The 17,849-nt window shown below is 41.9% G+C and overlaps 1 protein-coding gene across 1 annotated transcript in view; it reads left to right on the top strand.

Moving 5' to 3' along the window:
* Positions 1 to 15,469, top strand: part of LOC308301002 (CD109 antigen-like) — a gene marked incomplete at both ends in the record, with an annotated part of 61,589 nt that extends 46,120 nt beyond the window's left edge. Inside the window, 9 exons of the mRNA XM_080744898.1 lie at positions 39 to 229; positions 1,188 to 1,343; positions 2,139 to 2,207; positions 3,319 to 3,455; positions 5,866 to 6,022; positions 7,243 to 7,345; positions 8,219 to 8,307; positions 13,332 to 13,428; positions 15,384 to 15,469. Of these exons, the coding sequence (XP_080601024.1) occupies positions 39 to 229; positions 1,188 to 1,343; positions 2,139 to 2,207; positions 3,319 to 3,455; positions 5,866 to 6,022; positions 7,243 to 7,345; positions 8,219 to 8,307; positions 13,332 to 13,428; positions 15,384 to 15,469 (1,085 nt within the window). The remainder of the gene's footprint in view (positions 1 to 38; positions 230 to 1,187; positions 1,344 to 2,138; positions 2,208 to 3,318; positions 3,456 to 5,865; positions 6,023 to 7,242; positions 7,346 to 8,218; positions 8,308 to 13,331; positions 13,429 to 15,383) is intronic.
* Between the last annotated feature and the right edge of the window lie 2,380 nt (positions 15,470 to 17,849).

Raw genomic sequence — 17,849 nt, 5'->3', positions numbered from 1 at the left:
GTCTTAAGGTATGTTGACTTATTTGATCCTGACCTTAGACGGTGTGCCGTTCTGGGGCTCGTCGGACGCAGGGCTGACGACGTCATGGCAGCCGAGGTCTACCAGCCTGGAGATGGCTGCGTACGTTCTGCTTGCTCTCCACAAGCTGGGGCGGCCGGAGCAGGGCTTCCCTCTGGCCAAGTGGCTGAGCCAGCAACGCAACCACCTGGGAGGACATTCATCCACACAGGTTAGACGCTGGGTTTACCAAAACGGCATGTCAGGACCCATATTTGGGTTGTGGACCCATCTTTTAGGGTCGGGACTAAATGTCCCTCTTTTTCCCCCCGTTTTCTACATTTATTTATTGTTATTATTTCAAAAGATTCAGAGCGTTAAGAGAAATCGACATTTTCAACAAAGAAAGACAATATGTTGACAACAATCAGTTAAAATGTTTGCATACAGGTAACAAACGGTTATTAAGTAAATTCCTAAAATGGCCAATAGATGCAAGGGTATTTAATTTCAGATCTTGTTGCTAGAGGTTCCAAGAACCAGGTGCACCAGGTGTCTTTCCCAGTTCAAATTTGGCAAATGGAAAAAGAAGGACTAGCCATCCACTGGAGCAGGTTAGAGTGTGACTAACATGCACACAGGAAACAGGAAGGTGTCAGCCAGAGACGGCAGAGAATGTTAGAGAGGCAGGGGCTGAAATCTCTAAAAGGTCCTTTTGGTGAAAATATCGAATATCGGTGCTTAATACCACACTGAACTAAGCATAATCAAGACAATACTGGAGATGTGGCGTAACAACATGGATTTCTACACAGAGAGGGCAATTCTCCAATTCTTTCAACATAAGATGCTGCATTCAAGTTCAGGAGAGTTTGGACAAGGCAATTCTCTTGAACGCTGCCTTCATGGTACGGCATGGAAAGAGGGCATTTGCATTTATTTCACCATAAAAACTGCATTCATGGTCTGGAGAGGGCACTTTTTACAGAAGGGTAAAAGGACAGGGGCTCAAGCCCCCTTTGATGTCTATGTGTGCACGTGCCTGGTGTCAGCCAACAGGCTGCTTGAAGAAAACGGACAAAAGGAACATTAATAAATAGTTAAAAAATAGATCTTTAGCGTTGCCTCGACAAATGGCTGGGATGTACAGTATTGGCGTAAACTTTGACCCCTCCTGTCCCCCCATGCAGGACACAGTGCTGGCCCTGCAGGCACTGTCTCAGTTCGCCATCTACAGCACGTCTCATGACATGGACATGACACTCAGGGTGACCACGGACCCTTCCGTCACCATCGCCACCTTCCACATCGACCACACCAACGCTCTGCTGTACCAGAGCAAAGAGGTAAACCCTGGGACAACTTAGTTTTTTTTATAACAAGGGTTCATATTTTAGATTGTAATTATAGAGAAAAGAAAAGATGAGTGTTAAAATGTTTTAATTTACTGCTTTCTATAGTTTTAGCGATTTTAATGATTTTGATTTCATTGGGTGCATGGGGCATGCGTACAAGTGGCTAAATATGTATTTTTAGACACAATACGCGCATTCCCAAGATGCACCGCAATCTTTCATGGGCAGATGTGACTTATGGGGGCTAGTAGTGTTACTGTAAAGAAATCGGCAGCTTAAGCTTTTGGCTTTATTCTTCCAAAGGTCCAAAGGTCAAAAGGTCAAAGGTTGTTGGGATGGGGATTCGAACCCACAACCCGCTGTCAAGCATTACATTAGCAGCTTAGGTACCTGAACTGCTACACAAGGCGTGCGGGCCACAGCTCCTTTTTGATTGATTGATTGATTGATTGATTGATTGATTGAATACTTTATTAGTCAGAAATGTAAACAACATGTGGTAAGACATTAAAGCGAAAAGGATAACACAAAAAGGTCCTGGGTCTGGAGACTTGTTTTCATTGTGGTCCTACGTACATGTATATATTCAATTCATCAACATACTGTAGCATACAGTATAACACAATAAGACAGATACTGATATATGCTGACATTCTACAGGCAAAATTACCCTTTGCTTTTCTTCTTCAACCCACATTATCCTGTAAAACATTCAGCAGCACATACAAAGGGTTATAACTAAGCGATGTCATTCGCAGCAGTTTGATGACTGCTTCTACCTTTCAGATTGACACAGATGGATCAGAGCTGCATCTCCAGGTGACCGCAGAGGGACAAGGGTTCGCCCTGTTTCAGGTAACCCTCAGCTGCTGGTGTATCAGACATATAAGTAGGTGGAGATCTGGAGAGACTATGCACTGGGTTGGTAATACGGTAGATAGTCCTTACAAATCGCTTCTCCTGAGGAGATGCGGTTTGACGGTGCAACAGTCACTTGACACAGATCTAGTCCTGAGGTCAAGGCGCCGAATCCAGTTCATGACCTGTTTTGCATGTCCACGCCTCTCTCTCTACCTCCACCTTCCAGTGGTGTAAAGTAACTACTGTAAGTACATTTGCTTAAGTACTGTACTTAAAGGAGCTATAGTCAACCTTTTCTTGAAAAACGGATGCTAACATAAAAATAATGTTTCGGAAATATTTTATAAAAAAATAAGCTTCATAATATGTGTTTATATTCAAAAATGACCACAAAAAGCATAAAATAATGATAACATAATTATTTTGGCCATTGTCAGACTGACACTTTGTTTACATTCATGACTAGGGTGTAAACAAAGTGTCGGCCCTACAATGAAAAAGTTGACTATAGCTCCTTTAAGTCAAATTGTGAGGTATTTGTACTTTACTTGAGTATTTCCAATTTCCAAAACTTTTACTTCTACTCCACTACATCTCAGAGGTAACATTGTACTTTTACTCCTCTACAATTGTTTGAAAACTTTAGTTACTAGACTTTACTTTGTAGATTTTGATTATTATTACAACACATACATTAACCACTTCAGCCTTTTATCCATTTCAGACATTTGAAAATCTACAAGATCTACAAGCTCACAACGCGTTGCAATGCGATGCATTGTGAGCTTGTAGATCTGCTATTTTCAAAAGATTTTTTATACATTTGACAAATTGAAAAGGGACATTCTGTATAAGAGTATGTTTAAGAACATTTTGATGCCAATACTTTTGTACTTTTACTCAAGTCAATTTTGAATTTCAGACTTCTACTTACTGAGTATTTCTACATTGCAGTATTGATACTTTTACTCAAATAAAACACTTAAGTACTTTTTCCCACCACTGCCCCCTTCTCCCTGCTATACAACAGCAAATCCACCGTTTATTAGGTAGTCATCTCCCTCTTTCTTCTGGTTCTTTCTCTCCCCTCCTCCTCCTCTCCCAGCTCAACGTGTTTTATAACATAGAAAACAGAGGGTTTGCGAGACGAAGAAGAGACGCCCACGAGTATGAGGCCTTCCATCTGGAGGTGGACCTGTATGACTTGGACCCCTATAGCGCCTATCTGTACATCTGTACCCGGTGAGAGGCTCTACTTTGTAATGAATGAACATTATAGCGAAGGGATCTTCAACGTTTTCAGGCCAAGGACCCCTTAGTTCAGAGAGATGAAGCAGGGACTCCGCAACCTTTTTTTTCATAGATTGTTTAATTGTTTGACAGCACAATCATCAGTGTATTTTGGATTCATGTCAATTTGTGTTTTCCGATATTTAACAATACTTAATAAACTTGACCTTTCACTCTGTAGTCTGCTCTTTTTCCCCCTCTACACCAAAGCTCTCTGCGAGGTGTTGTGAGCTTGTAGATCGGCTATTTTTGGCTGAAGTTCTTAGAATAAGGACACTAGGATTCAAGTGGTAAAAAAAAAGATATTATCACACAAAGATTTGGAGGACCCCCTATAGTAACTCTTGAGGACTCCCTAGGGGTCCCCGACCCCCTGTTGAAAACCCGTGCTTAGTGTTTTCTATATGACTTTTCCATAGTATCGATAATATCAATACTCAGTTTTTACCTCTCTCGTTGGTTGCGACCGTAGGTCGCACTTTACTATCAAAACCACCACAAAGTGTAAGTAACTCCGTCCCTCCGTCTGTCTGTCAGTCTGTCTGTCACACCTCACACGTCACACTTTTCCCCTGCTTATATCTCCGCAACCGTTGCCCCGATCCATGCCAAATTTTGCACACACGTTCCTTGGCTGCCAAACTACAACCTCCAAGGACCCCCGGAGCTCCAGGGACCCCCAGGTCCCTGGGGGACCCCCAGATGTAAAAAATGACCAAATGCGCAAACATGACCAAATGACCACCCCAACGGGGCTGCTCACGGGGAATTCCCGGGGACCACCGACTCCTGGTGCTCCAGAACGGATGCAAAAGTGGTGGCGCCCCCAGTGGAGGACCCCCTACACTGCAGCTCACATAAAATGCCGTAACTCCGGCTAGGAGCGACTGGGACAGCCGGGGCCGGTACCTATTCGTCCGCCTTGCCGGCGCGGAGACCCCACCCCTCATTTCTCACATGGCCCTCTTCTAGCGCCACCATGAGGCCGATTCTTGCAAAACACATTTTTGGACACTGCTCCTACAATTTTCGCCCTAAAATCACGCAAATCGGTACACAGTATGTCTACACTCATCCCATCAACATGAATCTGTCCCATATAGCGCCACCTCCAGGCCGATTTTTAAAAACACATTTTTGGACACTGCTCCTACAGATTTTGCCCTAAAATCACGAAAATCACTACACAGTATGTCTACACTCATGTCATCAACATGGATCAGGAAGATTTTGGCAAAACACATTTTTGCCCTATTTGTGGAGATAAGTGACCTACGGTCGCTTATCTCCCGATTAGGGAGCCTTACTGGTTTACACCAACGTTACTTTTATGTGTATCCTATTCCTACTTTGGCATATTCCTAGTTATTTTAAAGGCCTATTCGTTCTTAGAATGTGAAAACATCAAAGGCATGCCTTTAAAAAGTGCACTACCATCTACCTCAAGAAGTTCTGTATTTTTCTTTAAATAAAAATAAACATCTTTGCACTAAAATCGCCGTGGTTGCGTTGTATCGCAAATGGTATCGAGTATCGAAATTCTTCAAAATATCGTATCGAAGTTAGAAATCCAGTACCGTGACAAGCCTAGCACCTATCTGCACATCTGTACCCGGTGAGAGATTCCACTTCGTAATGAATGGACCTAAAGGCTTTTTTTTTTTTTTTTTTTTGAAAAAATGATGAACTGTAAGTAATTTGTGCAGTATTATATTCACCTTATTCCTGGCCACTCCCAGGAACACCTGGGCTGGACAAAACCCCAGAGAAAGTGGTAAACAGAAAACTATGATGTTGGGCTCTGGGTGAACCTGTGTTGCCATGACTTTTTTTTTAGTTGCTTTTTGGGCTTTTTTTTTTACCAGTGGTTTACACATTTTGTCATATCAAAGACCCCCAGATTTATATATTTTCCACACTTGTAGACCCCCATCTGAAAATATGTGGTGCCAGGAACCCCCACACTTCTTCTGGTTCCAATAGTTGGGTCTATATCGTATGTCATACATATCATACATCATATTCTTGGCATAAATTAGGGCTATTGATTAACACCCTGTCTGTGTGTTGGTTAAAATAATATTGAACCAATGAAAAGTAGTAAAAAGCCCTTTGGTCAATCAGAGATAGGCCTATGTATGATATTTGTGTTTGGCTGCGGACCCCTATTTGAAAATATTTGTTGCCAGGTAGCACCATAAGAGAATATTTGTGGCGTTAACATTTTTCAAGATTATAACAAAAAAGAAAATCACATTTTTTTTTCTCGAAAATAAAAACTAATTTAACAAAGGTTAAACAAACGTGGGGCCCGTTTGGTTACATTTATGTGAAATTAACAGTCAGGATGTTACTTCTGCAGTCTGTTGGGGAACCAGGCTGTGAACCAGACAGGCATGGCGGTCATGGAGGTGGGGCTGCTCAGTGGCTTCACCGTGGCCCAGGAAGGAGTGCCCACCAACGACGTCATCAAGAAGGTGGAGATGCCGCCGGGAAAAGTCATCCTCTATTTAGACTCGGTAAGTCCTCCTCTACCTTCTGTGAATGGACTCTGTAGTGAAATAAAACTAAAAGCAGTGCCTGCACGCCATGGCACATGGCAGTGTATCTGCTGCATTCATCTCCCTGAGGTACTCCAAATGAAAACCTTTTGAAACGCAAATGCAAGCTAATTTCTGGGGGAGGGGGGTGGGTGTAGCTCTTAGGGCTTAAGTTGCTCAGAGAGACTTCAACACTGGGAGAGCAGAGGCGTAATTTCAGCAATGTGTAGGGTGTTGCAATGCAGGCCAGGCGTGCACGAAAATGTACCGGTTTTATCCTGTTTTGGGTGATTTTTATTACAGTTTCGGGTGTTTATTCCCCGCACAACGGTGTAACAAGGAGCTGTGTGTGTGTGTGTGTGTGTGTGAGAGAGAGAGAGAGAGAGGACCCTACTTGACATTTGACAAGTAACAGAACCGTAGGCTATAATACTTTTTTTTTTGTCATCATGTCCACACATAACTATTTGTCTCACGTCATTCGAGACGGACAACTCATGTCAGCGCCTCTGTGTGATTCGGTTTGTTGAATGGACAATGGCCATGTGCGTGCACGCCCGTACTGGCTTTGGTTTGGATTTTGAGCATGCTGCGTTGCGCAGTCAGTGTCGTGCACCAAAAATAGACAATATACAAGCTTAACTGTAATCAATTCAAGAGTTGCCATGTCATCTACGTAGTCTATACTGTCTGTCCTGAAAACGTTCTGTGGTGGAGAAAAAAATGCTTAATTGACCAAATTATATTTTTTATGAAAACGCTAGGGTGTTTAAACACTCTGTATGTTCAAATGACGCCCCTGAGCCCAGGGTCGAACCGGCGACCTTCCGGTTTTCAGATACACTCTTCTACCCCAGGGGTGGCCAACCCTTTCGGGCACATGCTCACCTAAACATTTTCATGATGACGTGATCATCCAGTGCCAGACAATGAAAACCACCATAGAATTATACAATTATAGGATAAATCAATAAGAACAAGTTATTATCTTTATAGGAATAATAAAGGTAAGATGAATTCTGACAAATTCGGACTATGTGGAGAGAAAGGTTTCCTTGCATGGCTTCCTCTGCATTGGTGTGTGAATGGGTGAATGTGAAATACATTCTTATACAAGTGCTTTGGAGAAAGTTGCTATATGCAGCCCATTCATGTAAATGCTTTAGTCAACACATGCATTATTATGACTCTGCTTTCAGGTGACAACAACAGAGATGTGCATAGAAATCAACCTGGTCCTGGAACACAAGGTGGCAAATGTCCAGGATGCCAACGTTGTCATCTATGATTATTACGAGACATGTAAGAGGAACCGCTCTCATAACCATCATCATAATGTGAACTGCTGTTATACCACTATTACTACAGTACCAAAAACTAAATCTGCTGTTCCTGCTTTTAACCACTTGCACCCTTGCACCCTCCCTGTTAAGGGCTCTAAGGTGTTAAAACGCCCACATAAAAGTGTGCTTTTGTTGTTGTTGTTGTTGTTATTGTTGTTGTAATCTTCTAATTCAGTGGTTCTCTACCTGTGGGGTTGAGGGGGTCCCCAAATTATTTGGGGGGGTCCCCAGATGATTAACTTAAAGGACCACTTCACCTCTGAGACAACCAGATCTTATTTTATTGTTTTTTTGGGACACGATCAACACAAGTTATTTTTTGTGTTCAATCTGTGTTTTTAGATATTTTTGTATTTCAGCATGCTACAAAGCATCATATGCATTTTTCATCAGTTTTGTGGGCGTTTTCTGGGGCCACTTGTAGGCCAAGGAGTGTTTTTTGTGCAAAACAAATGCTTGCAATGGATTCAGCATCATGACAAAACCCTAGTTAGACCCCTCACATCCTACTTAAATACCCAGAAAAATGTGGCCGCTGTGACGACCCCGAAGGTCGCCAACTCAGGCGCCCTTGCTAAATCATTAGAGCATGCCCATCTGTGCAAAATTTGGCACTTTTAGACTGATTAGCACGAAAGATCCCTAAGGCCTCCGACTAGAGGAAATATAAGCTCTTCATCTTTCTTTTTCCCCTCTCTCTCTCTCTCTCTCTCTCTCTCTCTCTCTCTCTCTCTCTCTCTCTCTCTCTCTCTCTCTCTCTCAGGGCGGAGGACGGTGAGGTCGTACTCGTCTCCGTGGCGACAGAACATGTCCTCCTGCTCTTTCTGTGGAGACGGCTGCAACCAGTGCAGAGCATCACAGCAGGACAACTTTGGCATCCTCAGCGCCTCTGCAGCATCTACCCGCTGTTGCCACCTGGTGGTCAGTCTTCTGAGCGCTCTGCTTCTCCTTGTCCTATAGGGCAGGGGTCTTCAATGTTTTCAGGCCAAGGACCCCTTAGCTGAGTGAGACAGATGAAGCCGGGACCCCCTATAACCTTCTCAGAGATTCCATATTGTTTCATAGTTTGACAGCACAATCATCAATCCAAAACACACACTCATTGTGTGTTTTGGATTCATGTCAATGTGTGTTTTCAGATATTTAACCACTTGAACTGCATTCTTGCGCTGCATTCTCCGAGTTCTCAGAATATGGACACTAGGGTTCAAGTGGTTAATATAAAAAAGGAGAAAAAAAAGTCTCTATCACACAAAGATTTGGAGGACCCCCTGTAGTAACTCTGAGGACCACCTAGGGGTCCCAGACCCCCTGTTGAAGACCCCTGGGTGTAAAATCAGTGGTGGTTCTCCTCCAGGGGTCCTCGAGGGGGTTCCTGGGGGTCATTCCATCAAGATCAGTTGAACAACTCTAACCCTACATACATTGGCTGTTTGGGGAGCTTATAGATCACATATTTACAAAAGAAATCTTGAAAACGTGAAACATTTTGAATATTTTTGAAAACATTCTAAAACACAGACCTTGTATGGGGGTCCCTGGAAAAAAAGAATAGAGAACTACTGTTTTTTACCCAAGTCAGTGAACTTTTTCAGGCCATAATCACATTTTAACCGCAAACAACTTTATTTGAGACGCCCAGAAAGCATGCTAAGTTCTAACTACTAGCTACATTTCTGGTGTGAAATGGTACAAGGGACCCCCACAAAAAGACCACCGTAAAAATCTGTGCACGCGCAGAAGTTAGCTTTTGTGAAGTTTGAGCACCTGCCCACTCAGTGCTCTCTGCACGGCCCTGATTTGCACAAATTGTCAGGATTTTTCCACAATTGGCCCTATTCACGGCCCGCCCACTCAGCAACTTCCTGGTGCTGAAGTCACGTTTTGAAGGGTATATAGAGAACACAGAAATCGCAAATTTAATGCAATTTCCGAATAGTAAAGTATAAAATACGGCTAGCATGATCAAGAACACAAGATAGTAAAAGGCACAAAGCGTTATTCTTATTCACTAGTAAGAAACCACACCTCTGCTCAAGTTTAACAGATTTTATTGAACAATAATTATGAATGGATGGATAGATGGATGGATGCGGGGACGATGAGGAACCCAGGTAGGGTGAGACTCAGGATGGGGGTGTAGTCTCTGGAGAGGACGGCCATCGGTGCTCGCTCGGGGAGCGGTCGTCTCTGCTCCAACACTGCCCCCCTGGGTTCCTGCATGGAGAAGTAGAGAAAACAAGGATGAGAAGGGCGAATTTGAGGAGAAGGAGGAGCTGGGGTGGATGGAGGGGGTTGTTCAACTACGAATGCAGTGAGAACAAGTGAGTGAAGGCTCGCAGGTGTATTTATAGTGTGGTGATTGCGAAGGGGATTGGCTGATTGCTAAGAGAGGGCAGGTGATTGTGATAAGGAGATAGCGAGGGGGAGTGGCTGAGATGAGCAGAGGGTGGCCTCTACTCCTGAACCTACGTTGTATAAATACAACTCCCTTAATTTACTTTACCATTCGAAATAATGATTTGTTGGCTTTGAGTCCAGCAATTTCTGTGTTATTTTACCCTTCAAAGCTGACGTCAGCACCAGGAGGTTGCTGAGAAATTTGCTGAGTGGGCGGGCCGTGAATAGGGCTAATAGCAGATTGACATATTGCAGCACAAAGTGACGCGCTATGACCTTGTAGATCTGCTATATTTGAATAGCCAAAGTATAAAATAATGGTTAAAGTGGTTAAAGTCTAAATTGACGGTTTTAGGGGCGCCTGGTGGCCTAGTGGACCAGGCGCATACCATATAGGCATTGCCATTTCGGCATCAATGCCTGTCGGCGTCGCCGGTTCGATTCCCGATCCGAGCGACCTTTGCCGCATGTCACTCCCTGTCTCTCCCCCATTTCCTGTCAGTCTACTGTCCTATCCAATAAAGGCAAAAAGCCCAAAAACAAATCTTTAAAAAAAAAAAAAAATGACGGTTTTAACCCAGCAGTAAGAACGTTGTCCCTCAAACTGCGGTTGGAATCCAGGGTAGGACATGCATCTCACGGATTGCAGCTTTAAGTGTAATATTTTGTCTAAAGTTTAATATTATGACAGTGCATTTTTACCACAATGAAGGCACAAAGGACCTATAGTAGATGATATTGATGACAATGATTTTTGAATAGCGCTTCTGTAAATTCACTTGTGCCGAATTAGCCCTTCTTGTCTTAAATAGATATTCCACTTTCAATAGGGAGGGCCTCTCTCCACATAGACATCCATTGTAACTTCAAACTCCATTTTAACCATGATAGATTCATTAAAAATACCCATAATTGTTTTTGGTGACTTATTTTACACTCTTAATACGTGAGCAGGCCGTGTTTTTTCGATAACCTTTTTCATTTATTTTTAATAATTATTTGGGAAAATGGAAAAAATTAAATACAAAAAAATAATTATTAAAAATAAATGAAAAAGGTTATTGAAAAACACGGCCTGCTCACATATTAGGAGGGTAGTATGAGTCACCAGAAAATATAATGGGTGTTTTTAATGAATCTATCATGGTTAAAATTAAGTTTGAAGTTACAATGGGTTTGTGTGGGGAGAGGCCCTGGGCCTGGAGGGCCTGGTAACATTTACATCAAATATCTAAATATTCAATCAAGCTAATTAAAAACTGTTCGGGGTATTCATAAAAGCCTGATTAGATGACAAAATTACCAAAAGTTTTTTTGAAAGTGAAATATCCCTTTAAACGTTTTCAAGCAGTCATGCACTGGATTATATTTGTAAATTAATTTAAATGTTTATGGTAGGCCAAGGCTTTTCTTGCATTGTGTCTCTGGGATGTGTTGGAATGGCTTGCACATTGTTAGAATGCCATATGTTAAAACTGTGATTTTCTGCCTGTCACCTTACACTGTTAAAAATGATAATAAAAAGGAACCAATTTTACGTTGTTTTTGTAACTGTGCAACAATGAACGAAAGAGCAGTTTAGTCAGTAGGACTGTATTTGACCAGTGCAAGACCTGATAGTAGGTCTGGTCTACTAAGCGTTGTGCTATATACTGTACTTATATTTCTGACATCTTCAGCAAGCTGTTATCTATCTAAACCTGTTGACAGTAAAATCCTTATTGTTAAAGGTGATGTAAGTGACATGTTGTTATTTTATTTTTCATTTTATTTTCAGTAACAGGGGTGTCTCCAGCTCTTTAGTAAACTGAAAATACATTTTCTGGAACGGATACCAATTTCATCCAATCTGGAGAGAGAACTCAGTGAAGTGAAGTTTGAATTTATTAAACGAAAAAAGAAATGAAATGAGAAGAAAAAATGTTCCAGTTCATGGCACTGGAACAGCTATGAAATTTAAGCTGATAAATGGGTTCTCTCTTCTGGCTGAATTGGATGAAATTGGCAACCCACCTGACATTTTATTTTCTGTTTACTAAAAACAGACAGGGAGACTCCTGTTACTTAACAAATTCTATAGCAATTATGATCGGTAAGCTATGTACGGTATATCTATAGGGCTGTAACTTTTTAAACCTTTTTGTTACCAAAAAATATCACTTTCAAAATGTACCATTCATTTAACCATTTGTATCTCTGAGAGAGTAGCCTATACAAAATGTAACCAAATGGACCCAAAATGACCATTTGGTTCCATTTTGTACACACTCAGACCAGATAAATTGTTTTCCAACTCACTGCTCCCCTGGCCAAAGTACATGACATTCAGCAGGATACACACAGGCACATAAATAACCAATCTGGGAGCTCGCTCGCACGGCTAACTCGTCTGATGAATCACTTTAATGTACTACATCACAGTGTGACCGTGACCGAAGTAGAGCGTCCTTCAGCGCCAGCACTCTAGGAGTTCCCATAAATCCACATACTTAAAGAAGGTATGCCTCGTCATGGCGGCAACAGCAGCGCATTCAAGCCGCCGTAAATCTGAAATGACAATCAAAGTGATTGAGACGTTAAACTACCCGAGTAACTTCAAAGTCCCTCGGATGATGGATGTGCGTGGACGTGGACGAAAAACAAGGCTCCCGCTTAACTGCTTCTTTTAAAAAACTCCAGGCCCAGGCTGGCTCGCGAGACCATCGAGATTTCTGGAAAAAAAATGTTTGACATGCCATCAAGGTGAGAGGAAAATTCTCTTTTTCTGGATTCTTCATACAGGTGGTGCACATACCGGCATACCGCACTTACCGCCGGCATCAAAGCAGCCTTTTTGCCTTCACAGGGAAAGGCAGTGACTAATAGACATCATACTTTATTATTTATGTGGCCTAATATCGTCTCTGTCGGGTGGAAACCTCATTCTGTCCAAAATTGTTACTTTTCAGGATTCAAATAAAAAAAATGGCAAAAGTATCAGATCTACAAGCCCAAAATGCACCGCTTCTGCTATTTTTGATGCTTTTCTGTGACGCTGTAGTATGATCAAGTAGGTACGTTAATTTACGAAAAAGACGCATACAGTTAAAATATGGAGATAAGAGGCTTCTGCCCGACAGCATCGATATGTAACTTGTTACATGATGTGCCTTAATATGTCCTCTCACTTACAGTTACAGGTACCCAGTAGCAGCTTTAGCCCAGCAATCTGATTGGTCAGAGACATACACAAACCACTCCCCAAATTCCCATAAAGCAAAGCAGGTGGTGCCGTCTTGGTTGCTGTAGCAACCCACATCCTATCCCTCCACGCTTGTAAGCAATAGCCTACTTTGTTTGGCCAGCTTTATCCATGTGTGAAATGTATTTCGCAGAATAGCATTGCCGTTGGAGACCGCAAAAGTTGTGTCACTTTGCGTTACACTTCATATAACTTATATCCTATTGTCCAAAACACTACAAAATCCCTTTTTATTTATTTTTGTTTTATAACCATGACACATCTGGTCTTTTTGATCCTTTTACGTGTGATTTAATCCGTCTAGATGGGTCCGCTGGGGGAGAAATCAGATTGCAGACCCCAGAGACGCACAGAGATCAAAGGCGCCACATTGGATAACCACGCTCAGCCCCACAACCTGTGTAGCCAGATCTGTGTGAGAAAATAAACAAGCAGAATATTTCCTCTAAGACGTGCTAGGCCAACAATGTCCTTCCCTGATGTATTCCATTTGGTTCAGGACAAAGCCTGCAACACATGTACTGTGTATGCACAGTGCACAGTGAATGCATGGTGCACAGTGGTAGGAATTAACCAGTGGCTGCTGTGCATAGAGCCTATTCAACAATAATACAAAGACTGTAGTGGTGAAGTAGAGATTTTAATGCAGCACTTTCACTTGTATCAGAATATTTGAACATAGATAGATAGATTTTTTAGATCAAACTTTATTATCCCAAGGGGGAAATCAGTTGCCCGGAGGCAGCACAGCAGTTTAAGGATATTTACAAAGTTAGAGAAAAGAATGAAAAGAGAGAACTTGTACTGTGTACAGTAAATGAACAAGGTACACCAAAAAAGGGAACAAAGAATATACATAAATGTCAATAACAGTCAATGCTCATAAGTGTAACAGCCATACTTAAAAAAGCAAATAGCAATAAGCACAACTTATCAATACAGTGCCAAACAAAAGTGTCCATAACAGTCAATGCTAGTCAGTGCTACAAGTATCTCACCGCCATGTCAAACACAAGCAAAATACTCAATACTACTAACACAACCCACAACATTGAGGTATTGCTACTTTTCTTGTAACAAATTCAAGTACTTTCTTCCACCACTGGGTACAGTCCATCAACACGTGTGCTGCAGACCACACACACCAGCCGTTCTCATGGATATACAATGCAAGAATGTCATAATTATACAGCACACACAAGCTACTATATTTCATGAGAGAGAATTTATAGACAACGCAAGGGGATGAGTCAGTGAAACAGATATGATACTAACTGTCCCAGGCTGGCTCCAATTATCAGCACAAGGTCCTGCTATGCACAAAACCTCAAAACACATTTTGTTGGGAGAAGCAAACTGGTGGGAAGGTTGAGAAGGGAAAATGACTGCTTCTTCTTCTTAGAGAGGTGTTTTTTAGGATGGGGGTGTTGCTGAAAATAAAAATCCATATGAGTGAAGTTATTAGGCACTGAATCTGTTGCATTTCAGAAATGTACCAATTACAATGTAGGCATTTAGGAGACACTCTTATCCAGAGTGGCTGACAATAAGCAAGGTATTATAATCATCATATAAATACAATGCAGAGAGAACAGTGTAAGGTCCGAGGTAAACAATGAAACTAGCATTTGTGGTGGAAAGTACATTTACTCAAGTACAGTAGGCCTACCATTTTTTGGTATTTTTATTTATTTATTTTACTTCTACTTTTACTTCTATTCCACTACAGCTCAGAGGCAAATATACGTTTCCTCACTACAATTATTTGAAATCTTTATGTAGTTACTTTGTAGATTTGTATTTGTAATATCTTGGTCATTCTAAAAATGACACACTAGGACACCTATGTGGTGATGCATATAAATAAGGTTGATATGCAAAGCACAATAGTTATGATCGGTATAGGTGATATACATTATAGCCTATTCATGGGTTGCATTTGTAGTCCTACAGCAGCCATGTTGAGGACCAACACAGGTGTTCTGATTGGTGTAGAACATTAGTTCCATGCCAATCAGACAAATTGAAACACCTTTGTTGGTCCTCAACATGGCCGTTTAGGACTACTTAATGCAACCCATGAATAGGTAGATTAACTTAATGATTATTTTTCCAAAGTAGGCTACACGACTGTGCTGCACATTAGAATTCTTTGAACTGTATTCAGCTTTGACCAGTAGGTGGCATTCTTGCCTAAGGAAAAACAAAAGGTCAATCTTAAGAATACACTCAAAGATAACTTTCCATGACACAAAGGTAACAACAGAGGAACTTTTTTGTAACCCCCCCCCCCCCCCCTTTTTTTTCATATAGATGCTTTCACATTGCCTTGACTTCTTAAACTGTGCAAATCCAGCCTCCTTGGTCACCACCATTAATGAGAGGCAGATGGCGCTGCTGGAGCCCTGCCAGTGTCTTGTGGACCACAAGCATCACTACTAATGAGCACAAAATGGAATCAGTGTGGCTTTCACACAACCATGATAGACTGCACTGATTGGATATAAGTATCTATTAGCAGCAGTAGTGGACAAAGTAATCAACCTCAGTATTTGATATGTATCAGGGGTCATCACTATGTCCGTACACGGACAAATGTGTCCGTGGCAAAGACATGGCCTTGCCCGTGGTAAGGTTTATCATAATACACGATTAACTGAACGCCAATTTTCCAGGTTTTCTTCTGGATATGTATGACACTGATTTACTAAGACGCATTCACATTATTAGTCCACTAGCACTACTGGTTCTCAAACGTTTTATTTTGCAAGGACCACCATAACTCAGAGGGCCCTATAATGAACCACTTCTTATGTGTGAATATGTCATATGAGTAGCCTATTCTATGTAGGCATCCATTATGGAACACATCAACTGCTTTGTTGTCTCCTTTGTTCATTGTCTCCACCAGCCGAAGGCTGAGGGAGAGTATGTTTTCCCCTCCGTCTGTCCGTCCATCCGTCCGTGCGTCCGTGCGTGCGTCCGTGCGTCCTCGCAGTTTGTGAACAGCTAATCTCAGTCACCGTTGGCCCGATCGCTGCCAAACTGAGCACACACACTCCCTGGATGCCAATCTAGAACCTCTGCCCCACATTTTTCAAATCAGCCTCATGGTGGCGCTATAACAGGCCGATTTGTGTGGCCTGGTTGTTATTTTCCATGTTTCACATCCGTATAGCAAGACTGGCACCACTAGCATCTGTTCTTGCAGGTCCTTCATGCCTCCTCCCTCTTTGCAAACTGTGGCTCCCAAGTGAGTGAACTGCTCTACCTCTTCAATGTCTTGTCCATTGATCTGAATTCTTTCCTGGTGTCTTGCATTAATCCTCATTGTTTTTGTTTTTTGTATGTTGATCCTAAGGCCTTTCTCGCCTAGCTTCTTCTTGGGTACCAAGGCTAACCACAAGCCAACATGGCGTTGACCCCTGCAAAGTATATACACTCCTGGTCAAATATTACTCCACTACAAATGCAAGTTGCTTTTATTTATACTCTCAGAGTGGAGTGTACCTACAGTATAAGTAACTAAAACATACCCTAATCCTAAACCCAAGCCTAACTCTAAATTGAGAGATAATAAGGCTGAGGGAACATGGACATGTACCCGCTCCAGGATATGAAAATAGAGTCAGAAGCAAAGCGCCCAGACACAGTTTCTGTGTCCTAGGGTGAGGGAAATAGCAACGTGGACAAGATCTAAAAACATAGGTACATGAATGGAGACACGGTCATATTAACCACATAAGCCTGATTTAAGAGGCGGTCTAGTACGGTGAATGATCTACAAGCTCCCAACACGCCACATAGCGACTCGTCGTGAGCTTGTGGAAATATTGCCTACAATGACGTGCCCAAAATAGGGCAGAACAGAATCGAAACGCTTTCTAGCCTTTGAAATTCCGTGCGGTAGATCCAAAGACAGACAAGATCAAATAAATGCACCATAGCTATGCAAAACACTGCCGCAAGATTCAGAGACAACATGCAATGTGGTCTGAAAGTGACACTGGAAACTAGTAATGATATGGAAACATCTCAACATTAGCAGCCTTCTTTAGGACTGGACCTCTCATCTCCATAAACCGAGGAATGGAGATGAGATGGTGAGATTTAAGCATTCATTGTGTTGACATGTATAATAACGACAATTACTTGTCGTTTACATGGAATTGTTGTTCATTTTTCACCATCTTGTGTTTTGCCTTTGAAGTTCTGTAATCCAGTTCAGTTGTGCCAGTGCTTGTCACATTTTATTTCTGTTTTATTTTTTTAATTTTTCTTTCTGATTTCATGGTGACCAGTTCGAGTTTTTAAGGGTAAAGCTGAGCTGAACAGAACTCATCTCAGTTTTAAAAGTACTGTAACCACGTTTTCAACCCAACTAAATCTACTGACAAAGTGCTATTAAAGGAGGCTATGATGACTGATGAGACGGTAACATTTCAGTTTGTTCTGTGGCATTTGGTCTGTCCCCCAAGCTGGTGACATGAGGATCGATCATCTTACAGACCATCCCAGTGTAAAGTGTGGACATCCAAACTGCCCCAGTAAGTGAGTTGGTCTGTCCTCACAGAAGGGCTCAGCATCCCATACGATGTATTGCCAAGTATGAGATTCATACAAGGAAATTCCATTCGCTCACAATGTTGCAGTCATAACCCAATATTGAATACAGTTACAGCTACGGACAGAGTGCGTGTACATAGGCTTAGTCAGCAGGACTCACTCACGTGCAAAAGGCATTACATACATATACTGTCACATGTCGGGCAGAAAACCTTGTATCTCCAAGTTTCAAAAATAGTATTTTCTTTTGTAAATT

This window comes from Nannobrachium achirus (genome assembly GCF_963921795.1).
Source record: "Nannobrachium achirus genome assembly, chromosome: 16".
NCBI classification, from domain to species: domain Eukaryota; kingdom Metazoa; phylum Chordata; class Actinopteri; order Myctophiformes; family Myctophidae; genus Nannobrachium; species Nannobrachium achirus.
Note: the sequence above shows the minus strand (reverse complement) of the source record. Positions and strands in the feature narration are given on the sequence as shown.